This window comes from Arxiozyma heterogenica, assembly GCF_036370985.1.
Source record: "Arxiozyma heterogenica strain weizmannii chromosome Unknown scaffold_20, whole genome shotgun sequence".
NCBI classification, from domain to species: domain Eukaryota; kingdom Fungi; phylum Ascomycota; class Saccharomycetes; order Saccharomycetales; family Saccharomycetaceae; genus Arxiozyma; species Arxiozyma heterogenica.
In genome coordinates this window covers 18,442-31,007 of record NW_027042673.1, presented here as the reverse complement: position 1 = coordinate 31,007, position 12,566 = coordinate 18,442, and the positions used below count along the sequence as shown (strand labels likewise).

Genomic DNA, 12,566 nt, shown 5'->3' with positions numbered 1-12,566 from the left:
AGAGACAAGAGAATTTCTCTCCTACACTTGAAAAATATCGTTATAATAATTATCCTAAGATTTCAATAATGTGGGAACTTTCTTTTTAAATAAGAAACATGTAACAATATTATAACATATTCATATTTTTACAAACATTAATTCATAAATATAGTACGTCTTGTTATTTTAATGTTATAATGGAATTAAACTCTTATTTTTTTTTGAATTTCAATAACTTCTCATCATTCTTTGTTGCAGTTAGAGATCCATATACAGTATTAAACATCCAGTCATAATAATATCAGATTAACTCTTAAAGAGAATAAAGTTCCTGAATATTAAATTGATAGATTAACATGTTAATACTCCACCATAGTATATTCTTAAATGTTGTTCAATGTTTAAGGATCGAGATAAAATTTCTCTCTATTATATTATTTTTTCAAACATTAAAATAAGATCATCTGAATAAAAGACACAACAAAAATTATTGAACAGGGAAAATAGTACCGTAGAATGGAATAAAGATATAATCAAAATATTGTTCATTATATCAAATCAATTTGTCTTTTATCATCATTACCATAAGCATTGAAAATCAAACATAAATCAAATACATCTATAATAAGATTGGAATTAGTAAGGATAAATATCCAGTGAGATATAAGTAAAAGTATCATACAGTGAATTTCTTTATTGATATAGTATAATTATATCTATGTTTATAGCGGTTATCATGATGTGTTAATTTCAAAAGGCTATTTTCTGTGATCATAAATTATTATAACAGTATCATTCAATGGATAATGAAGTGATATAGAAAATACAATTATATCTTTGTATTGAAGATATTAGTAACGGATAGTGTTCATGTAATATTGGAGTATACTTTAATAGTTATATTCATAATAAAAGTGATAGTGACACAAAAAATGGTCATAGTTTATCAATAAATATCTTCCATAGTCACCGTCTATGCATGGAGTAAGTCGTTATGAGGTTATTTCTGATAGTCAAATATAAATGATTATTAGGTATACAGTGGTGTAACTATGCCATGTTAAATAACTGTTTGATAATATTCAATATTATATCATATGAATATGTAAAGAAGGTAGATAATAACTGGCTATTTATAAGTGAAGTTGGTTACTTATATACTTGGTTGTCGATGAGAGTGGCTATTATTGTAATTGATTTTTTTTTTCGAACTGTTTTTTCAGATTTTGAAACAAGGAAAATTGACAATTGAAATTTGAATGAAATGAGATTGGTGGATAGTGAAGAGATCATGAGAGCTGATGCTAAGAGTAATTAAGTGTGATATGTTTGTGTGGTATCGTCCTTGTCTAAGACATAATATCAAGAGAAGTTGTATATTAATGAGGAGTTCATAGTTTAAGAGTGATACCATACAATCTACCAGTTATTAATGTCCAAATGAAGTAAGCAGTTTAAGAGTAAAGACATAATTGAAAGAAATAGTGGTTAAAATGAACTTAGTCTACTATGTATAAATCTATAGTAAAGATACATGTTAATATCATGATAGCAGATACTGTGAATAACATTGTATGTTATAGGTTTAAAAGAGCAATAAAATTTACTAGATGATATTACCATAGTAAACCTAGAAATGTAGCTGCAAATATAAGATGTGATAAAATAACCATTGATGGATCAGATTAATCCAGTGTATTAAGTTTACGTTGTTTAAATCTTTTCTACATTCTACATATGAAAAGAAAATGGTCTAAATTTATTGATCTATTTATCATAAAACAAATGACTCTATCGTTGTTATTTTTATTCTTTCGAAAATTGTGGTTCACTCATATTTTGTAATTTAAAGAAAGAGATAGTGATATATATGTTTCAGAAACTTTTTAGAAAGAGCTCATTATTTTGTTTAATTTAATATAGTTGATGGATTAAGTATAAATTGTTCATATAATCATTTGACATGGGAAATAATTTTTGCTCTACTCATGGGAAAAGATATATTGGACAGTTTTTAGAGAATTATGAGAAATATTCTATGCCTAATAATACAAAATTATCTTCCAGAAAACAAGATCGATCCAAAAACAATCTACATGTTCTATATGCAGTGAAAGCCACAAATTTGAAAAATCTGCTTACGTTTTTCATTTCAAAGAAGAACTTGATAAAGAAATTTGAGTTAAGCACTATACCATATTTCTACTGTTTATGATCAAGCATTTATCCTATGAAAATATTTAAAATGATATTTAATTTAAATAATCTTAATTGTTTATGGAAGTATAATTTTGTAGATTTAACATTTGAAATTAGAGTTTCAGGAATGCTAATACGGCATTCCCTGAACTATAGTAGATTTAAGGTTTAACATTGTTATGTTTTAAGTATTTAGTAAGTTGGATTTCTCATTTATTGAAAACCCATGTAAGTAGTATATATTGTATTTATTATTAAATACATATTAATCTTTCAAAACTTTACTTCTTTCAAAAAAATTATTAACGATTTGCTCCATATAATCCTTAACAAGAAACTTAATATGTATACTATTTATTTTTTAACAAACATCATTAACGATACAGTAATTGAGCAAAACTATTTATTAGTAAATATTGAAAATATCTTTGTTAAGAATGAGTGCCTGTAGTGACTAGATATATTATAATCAGTCTCAATATTATATTTAGATAGATATGGTATACAAAGTTATATTTAAGTTCTTCTAATTTCTTCTATATATATGATAGATGTATAATAATATATAAAAGATAAACTAAGAAAAAAATATGACATGAAAAAATTGTTGGTTTTATATATTTTCATATCTGGCACATCTCGTCTACATGTGGTACAACTTTGTTGATGAGGTTTATTTACATCAACTGATAAGCAAACAACACATTCTCTACATTTTTGTTATCAATTAATATTTGTTAAAATTGAATTGGTTTATCTATTTATTTTTGAACATTCAATTTCAGCATCTATATATTATGTACAAACAAAGCAAACCGAACGATATACAAACAACAAAACTAATGGGTTCATAAGTTAAAGCTACAGGTGTCCACTATCATGTCATTCTATTAAAACGCAAATTATTGTTACATTAAATAATAAACACATATACAAAAAAAAATACATACAATTTATGAGGAAGAGTAGATAAAATCTGTAAATCACTAAATAAGCATGAAAATGTATAATACAATTATTGATAGTAGAGAGTTGAACATTTGAGACTTATAACCACTATTAGCATTTTCTTGAAGCATGTAAGTAGACACTGTGTAGATCAACTTGGAGCTAGTAATTTTTTGTGGAGCCGAGTCTGTATTTATTCTAACAACATCAGTAATACCATCAGTTAAGGATATAGTCTTTGTGCTAGCGGTTATTGTCATTGTTGTATGAACTGTACCAATTGACTGAGTCTTTTGTCTAAACTGGGAAGATTCTATGGGCCTTGTAAAAGCAAGTGTAGTTTTCTTTTTAGGTTGATCTGTTTCAGTTAATATTATTCCATTGTTATCTGATTGTAAAACAACTAATGAGTGATTGAATATCTGTGCCTTTGATAATGTAGATGATTTATTATTATATGAAGACTCAGATAAGGTAGCTAAAGTTGTTGTATGTGCCATGCATGATGGGTGAACCAAAGAAATAAAAGAGGATTCCTTTTTACTTTCATTTTCAACTACTACCGTAGTCAATACAACTAAAGTATCGGATAGCATGTCCAATTCAGAATATGGACATGATGCTGTCGTAGTTGTCATTACAATGGTATCATAAGTGCTATAATGACTAATGACATTTACTTTTGAGATATTTGAATTGTTAGCTGATGCACTTATAGACTGAATTTTTGCAACAGACTCACTCTTAGAAGAACTTTTAATGGAAGACAAAACCGATGAAAATATACTAGTCATGCTAGTAGAAGATGCTCCACTATACTCGACAGAATGTGTTTCCTTAGAAGTAGATGTTGCTGCTAGACTTGAAGAACTAGTACTCATACCATCTGAGGAAACTTTGTTCCATAAAGATGAAGAATTAAATAAAATAGTAGATCTTGATTGACTAGACATACTTGAGAAAACTGGCAATGAAGATGCAACAGAAGAACTGTCTTTTTTCGTTATTGGTGCAGCTGTATGTCCATCTGACATAAAGCTGGAAAGGGAAGAAGTCTTTATTGTAGTAGAGAAAGTTGTAGTTGAACTCATTTTGTTTGGACTTTCAATTGGTGAACTATGCATTCTTGACATTGGATCGATAGAAGTAAATGTAAAATTTTTATCTGAATCCTTTATAGTGGAAGATAGAGCTTTTGACTTATGAGAGGATACTAAGTCATTAGTTAAAGAAGAAAGTGAAAAGGAACTGGAAGTCAAGGATAACGAGATATGGGTTTTTGAGCTTGTGTTATAAATATTTGATGAGCTTAGAACAAGTGTGCTAGAAGCAGAAGTCAAAATAGCAGCACCGCTTTGGATAGAAGATAAGGATATTGAACTTACAATACTAGAGCTTTGAAGTTGAGAATGTGAAGTTTTTGCTGTTGAAGTAAACAATGAGCTAATTGTTAAGGTAGAATGTGAAGAAAATATACTAGAAACCGGTGTAGTTGTAGAATTAGTCTTGGCCCTTGATTCCATAGTGCTTGTATGATCCATTGACATAGAAGAACTGATGAATGATGATCTGATAGAAGTAGAAGATGGTAATACTGCAGAGTGATTTATACTTGTAGTATTATTTGCAAAAGAAGAAGATTCGGACGATATGTCTTGAGACGTTGTTGCTTTTGACATTAACGATGCCGTTAAAAGATCAGAAGTGGTGGACTTGTTTGGAGAAATGGATGATGTAGTAGAAGTACTAGAGGATAAAAGAGACGACATCCTACTATCAGATGATGAGGAAATATCAACAGTTGAAACAAAAAAGGAAGGTACACTAAATGAGTCTACAGTTGACGAACTTGTAGACTGGAGTTTTGCAACAGACTCACTCTTAGAAGAACTTTTAATGGAAGACAAAACCGATGAAAATATACTAGTCATGCTAGTAGAAGATGCTCCACTATACTCGACAGAATGTGTTTCCTTAGAAGTAGATGTTGCTGCTAGACTTGAAGAACTAGTACTCATACCATCTGAGGAAACTTTGTTCCATAAAGATGAAGAATTAAATAAAATAGTAGATCTTGATTGACTAGACATACTTGAGAAAACTGGCAATGAAGATGCAACAGAAGAACTGTCTTTTTTCGTTATTGGTGCAGCTGTATGTCCATCTGACATAAAGCTGGAAAGGGAAGAAGTCTTTATTGTAGTAGAGAAAGTTGTAGTTGAATCCACTTTGTTTGAATTTTCAATTGATGAACTATGCGTTCTAGAAATAGGGTCAATAGATGCTTTTGAGCCTGTGTTATAAATATTTGATGATTTTAAAGCAGGTGTGATGGAAGAAGAAGCCAAGATAAAAGTTGTGCTTTGTGCAGAAGATAAAAATACTGAACTTACAATACTAGAGTCTTGGAGTTGAGAATGTGAAAAAGGCATACTAGAAACTGGTGTAGCTGTAGAACTAGTTTTGACCCTTGATTCCATAGTGCTTGTATGATCCATTGACATAGAAGAACTGATGAATGATGATCTGATAGAAGTAGAAGATGGTAATACTGCAGAGTGATTTATACTTGTAGTATTATTTGCAAAAGAAGAAGATTCGGACGATATGTCTTGAGACGTTGTTGCTTTTGACATTAACGATGCCGTTAAAAGATCAGAAGTGGTGGACTTGTTTGGAGAAATGGATGATGTAGTAGAAGTACTAGAGGATAAAAGAGACGACATCCTACTATCAGATGATGAGGAAATATCAACAGTTGAAACAAAAAAAGATGGTGTACTAAATGATGCCACAATAGCTGTAGTTGACGTAGTAGAAGATGAAAAAGAAGAGGATGGGTATGGAGAAAAATTTGCTGATGAAGAAGAAGAAATAAAGCCAGAGGAATTTACAGTAGATAATGTCGAAATAATAGAAGAACTAGAAAAGACACTTGACAATGTAGGCAATGAACTAGAAGAAGGAATACTAATAACAGGTATCCAAGAAGATGAATCACATGCCATACAAGCGCTAGGCTTACCATTTGGGTCAGAACCACTATACACTAAAGCGTTGTTCAGTAACCTTGAACCAATATGGTTACTTATAGTTGTCATTGAAAATCCGTCATTATCATAACCAGTACCGATATTAATTTTATGACTAATGAATAAAAAGACACTAAAATATAATACACCAGTGTCTGAATTATAAGAATGTCTAACTATTGAAGTACCAAATGTCAAATAATTACCATTACCGAAACCTCTAACATGGATATTATTTGTTACACCATATGAGTCCACATAGATCATCGAAGAAGGAGAAGTCATATATAAAGTCTGTGAACCAAGTGTGCCTTCACTATCAGATTGAATAGCATATACTGTATTTTCACCTATCGTAATACAACCATTACCTGATATAGAACTCTCTAAATATGCTTTCACATTTTTCAAACAAATGGTACCATCATTAGTGAAAGAATTTGATTTGAGCTGCACGGAGCCACTATAACCAGAAGAACTATCTTGACTAAAATACATCAAACCATTATTTATCAAAGATGAACTCGGATCCAATGTAAAACTATTCGAATCACTATTTAAACCATTGAAATACATTTTTCCATTATTAGTAATTGAAGAACCACTCCATGACACAGTCATTGAACCAGATGAAAGATTCCTACCATCAACTACAATCAAACCGTCGTTTTCTAGAGTTGAACCAGTGAATGTAGTAGTGAATCCACTATCAGCTGGATTTTTATCACCAATGAAAAGCGAACCTTTCACCACTAAGTTATGCTGGAAATCTTCAGTGTTCCCATTGACTAACGCTAAAAAGTAATCTTGATTAATGGTGATATCATTAGAGAGATCATTATTATTTAAATAAGTGTAAGTAGAAATTGTGATAGCATCTGCAAAAGTCAATAGAAACTTAAGAAATACCAGAACACATTTAAAAAAATGTATCACTTTCATTATGGTTGGTTTGTCACCCTCTTATGTTCCAATAAAGATGTATGAATATCTTATGTTTTCAAAATTGCAAAAGCAAATATATGCCAATGAAAAAAATAAACCTTCGAAACATCCACCTTATTCATATATATGCTTATATTTGCTATATGAGAAATTTGGATTAAAAATTTAAGAGTTACCATTGACAATTACATCGTATCTGTTTTTTTTTGTCCTAAACATGTCTTCATAAAACATGAACAATTGATCGAATAAAAAACTAAATATTTTACCGTTAGTATTATTATTAGTATGATACGAGAAATTACGTACTAAAACGCACAATTGAATGTATTTACTACTTTATTTGTTCAATAAATCAAAGTAGAATATCACCAAATGTAAGAAGCATCGACATTAATTATTTATCAGTAGCAAAATAATGGGATTTTTCAAAAATGCAAAACATCTTTTACGACTAAAAATAAAATGTCATAAAGATAATAAATATTTTGAACTTCTTCAAAAAATCTTATTCATATTGTCATACTGTTATACGGGTTTGCTCGTCTATTTTTGTTTACAGTTTATTTTAGTTTATTTTTAGTGAAAAATTAAAAAAATCAATTTAGTGCTGTAAATAACGCACCTTTTTTCCCTACTGAAAGTGATTGTTAACCATCGAAGTATTCTTTTATGTATTAAGATATTTGAATAATAACAATTCTCGTTTAAATTTTTTTTTCACTTCATTTTAGCACATGCATTAATGACAATAACATCTGAGACGTCAAGAAAACAAAATAACGTATTATTAGTCCTATATAAATAAATATATTTCCTTACTTGAAAGCATTTAACATTTCGTGTTATTGTCATTCCCCCACTTGTATTTCATCCACTACTAATTCGTATAGAAAGAAATCAATGGTTACCAAACGAAAGTGAATAAGATTGTTAATCTAATGGATGTAATTTGTTTACATTGATGAGTAACAGTTCTATCTGTTTTTCCGAATAAACCATTACAACAATAAGAATAACAATAGCATGGATGGAAAAACAATCCAAACTCTTTTTTTTTTTTTTATATCTTGAATAAAAAATTTTTTTTTTTTTAAAAAAGTAGTGAAAAAAAGGTTTTAGAGAGCAGGCATGAAAGAAAATATTGTTCTTTGCATGCTATGATTACATTATCGTTTATAAAGATATTGCTATTTTTGTATTTTAAGTATATCCGACAGACTACATTGTTATTATATATATGGATCGTTTTGTTGATTTGTGGCTGCTACAATTAACAAATGAAAAATTCAACAAATAAAATTAAACATAAGAACTGAGAAGGAAAACAACAAAAATGATAATTTCTAGGAATAGTAATAAGTTTTAAGTAAGAATATACATTTTGCTATGCTAAGAAACTCCATGTGTATTTACCATCTAATATATGACATTATTGCTTGAAAGAATGTGTATTTATTGTGAGCTATGAATATTGATAATTGAAGAACTCTTTGAACAATATTTACCAAATTGAATGTATGGAAGATAATATAATAGTGTAACCATTTTTATAAAGTGATAATATTTTTTTCTTGTATTCCAAAGTTCTTTCTAAATTAAGTACTATAAGAAGGGCATTTATTGTTATTTGCAATTTGTTTTATTCAATATAAGCTAAATGCTGATCTAAAGGCGCTTTAAATCTTTTTCCTTTAGTTATACTGCCTCTTTTTATGAAAGTGTAGGCATTAAAACAGAGAAACCCTTCGAATATTTTTGGACTTATATTTTGAGTAATAAATAGCTTCTTCACTCAAAAAATATATATTTTGCAAGTTATTTTCTTTTAATAAAATTAGAATATATCTGTTTCGGTTGCAAATTAGTATCTGTAGTCATTTAATATGTAGTATACATTCTCAATTATTGTAGTTACATATGTATAGTGTACAGAATTCTGTTTGAGTTCTTCGATCTTCCTCTCTACAAATAATACAATGTACAAAAAGTATCCAAAGAGAGAAACATGACATGAAAAAATTGTTGCCATTTGACATGTTAAATCTCGCTGCTTCTCTTCTATGAATAATAGAAAAATAATTAGGCTGTTTCACTGATATTGAATGACACATAAACAACAATTCTTTAGCATGTTCCTGTTTGTCATCCGTTGAAATCACATTGTTTTTTTTTTTTTTTAATTCTATAATACCCTCTTTTAATAACATAATAAAAGTAACAGTATAACACAGAAATTATTAACATTCAATAACAAATAATGGAGTTATAAAACCACAATGCTTTAACTGAACATTAATAAATGATCCATATATACTAACATAATGAAAGTTTAATAAACTAGCGTAGCAAAGAACACTTTAGATAAACTTCTATCCAGAAAACTTGAAATGCTAATGTATTTTATTTAATAGTTGAACTATGATAATATCTAAGAAGGTATATTGATATTTTAAAAACACATCATATATTATCACACTATGAATATATACCAATTCATGTTAGAAATAAAATATACCACTGCATATTGAAATCTTGTTTTCTATCTAATGAAAGTTCCAACATCACTATTTAAAGATAATTACTACAAGTACTCTTTTCTTCTCTTAATCTACTTTTCATCTCATCGTTGATGGAAAAACTGCTGCAGCAAAAAAATTCTGTGATGACATCGAGAAAAAATATTTAAAAATTTTAAAAAATACAAAGCACGTAACTGTGTTTTGACTAGTATATTTCTTTGTGAGTGTTAAGTAACTAGTTTAAACAATGAATGCCACGATTAGAATATATTTCATGTTATATCTGCTAGATTTCTCCAGTGTGATTTACTCTATACTTTCCCACTAGCCTTTTGAAAATATTTTCTGTTTATTTACTATACACTAGAAAGAACGAGTATACAAGAACACTAATTATAACACTTCAAGAATGACACTGCCAATTTAAAAGTATATTAGAATATCAATCATCCAAGGATTGAAGAATAACCCGGAGTAATGACTAATGTGCATACAATTTGAACAAATACAAGCAACGATATTTAATAAATATATTTTATTGTAGTTAGGTTAAGTCATATAAATACTATTCCTAGAGACTGTATTTTTATGATATTGCATAACAACTATACAAGAAGTAACTAATGTGATGTTCCTAATTGCATATTCCATTTGATGGACACTATATAGGGTTCTTACTAGTTCAACCAATCAAAAAGCAAAGTTGTACTAGATGACCATATTGTAATAGAACTAGTTGAAATATTCACAAGTATGTGCCACATGAACTATTTGAAATATTGTGTGTTATTTTTATTGAGCTGAGTGGGTTGCATACCTTCTTAGATACCATACTTATATTGTATTGAAAAACATTAAGATATAAGACAGCTGACAAATATAATAGTGGTATATATTAATACAAACGAACATATAATAAGTATATTGATTAATATCCCATTGAATATTTATTACAATATATAAAAGATATATATATACATAGAGTTGATTATTATAAATAGGAATTAGGGGATAAACTACCAGGTAAGCTAACAACTTTTAAGTCTGAAGCAAGTTGATTCGATAATATATATATAATAATTAAAGAGAAGACGTGCAGAGAATATTATTCAATCCTAACACAGTTGTATTTTAGCTAGTTAGGGTTTGATTTAATTATTACTATTCCATATAGAGAATAATTCTAATGCTAGAATTTCATGAAGAAACTAAATAATAGAGAAAAATGAACTATCTTTTACACACCATCATCTCACTATTTATACCTCATATAAAGTGACTTGTCCGTTTTACTTAATGATTAAGAAAATGTATAATATAATTGACCTTGTTATTATTTTGATAGGCCCTTTATATGGATTTCTATGATTCATTAACATAAAGTATATATTATCATTAAATACAACATACGTTTATATATAATTATTTTTATAATAATTTTAATAAACATGTAAATATTCTTGATATGTTTAATACTTGTGAAGATATAAATTATTATATACAATCAGTAATAGAAACTAAGCATTTTAAAACAGGTATTCACAGGGTTAATTAAATAAGTAAGTTGAAATGCTTGTCCAAAGAAAGATCGTTAATGATAGGTATGAGTAAACATGATTGTTAGATCACGTTGAAACTCAACTACTGTTAATAAGTTTAAGCACTAGAACTGTCACAACATATACAATTTTCCATATTATTTCGTTACGACTAACAGATGGAGAGTACTTAATGATGTAATTTGTGATGATATTATCAGTTAGTGAACAAGATGGTACAAAATTAAACCTAAAGAAATAATGAATATATCTTATATTTCTAGTAATTTGTATAATTTATTAAATTACACATTATATTCTCTTCTCTCTATCATACATTTAATATTTTGAAGTGCTATGTGCATTAATACATCTACTTCTACTGATATCCTAGTAATAGCTCTTATTAAATTACACTACCCACTACAACTATCACTTTGCACAATACTATCTTTTATTGTGTATTATGCCATACCATAGCAAACAATATAGAATAGCCACTTATTCATTCTTACACGACTTTTTTGATCTATACCTACTAGTTAGTTAATATAACACTGCTTGCAGAACTGTAACTGCCAAAATATGCTAAAATTGTCTTCTTATCTTTTCATTCTTTTTCTTTTCTGAAATCCAATTTTTCTTAAATTCCAAAAACTTTTTTCAATCAAATAAAAACAACTCAAACAGATATCAACCACTACACCATGCAAACAACATTAAAAAGACTTGCTTACAGATGAAAACACATCCTCAGTTGAGATCTATGCACTTCACAAATTCACATTATATAACATTGAGATACTACCATCCAACATGATATAATTATGCCATAAATATATTTGATACAGCCAACCAAGATATCCTTAACTATAGAGAGTATATTCACGACAATCCACTTTGTACATGGGTTATTACTAAGGAAGATATTTATAAACAAAATACATCTATCTTTATGGTATGGTTGCTCTATTGCTATGAGTATTTACAAATACATAAACACAAACACTTACAGTATCTTCCCCCTAAATGATATAATCTGATAACATATCAATTTCACATAGTGATCACTTCAATACTACTACCATGAAACCTATCCATATAGATGAACCTCACAGTATAATTATCAACACTATGCCAACTACCATCGTACTACTACCCAACTACATCACAAATATTACATCCAAATCACTCACAAAAATACACCCTACCAATAACTAAGATTATATTTCTTCCTGAAAATCAATTCATTATTACTGACTGTCAAGTGGTAAAATTCCATAACACTGTTGTCAATTCTCACAACACCAACATAATATCCAACAATCAACAGTATTAAATCAAATAATACACATGGATGAACTTGTAAATATATTGTAATTAAAAACAAAAATGGTTTA

The 12,566-nt window shown here is 28.4% G+C and overlaps 1 protein-coding gene across 1 annotated transcript; it reads right to left on the bottom strand.

Annotated features, from left to right (window-relative positions):
- Positions 1-3,167: 3,167 nt before the first annotated feature.
- PWA37_002320 (uncharacterized protein) lies at positions 3,168-7,103 on the bottom strand (the record flags this gene model as incomplete). Its single annotated transcript, XM_064858893.1, has 1 exon — positions 3,168-7,103. The coding sequence occupies one exon, from the start codon at positions 7,101-7,103 to the stop codon at positions 3,168-3,170; it is 3,936 nt and encodes a 1,311-aa protein (XP_064714109.1).
- Between the last annotated feature and the right edge of the window lie 5,463 nt (positions 7,104-12,566).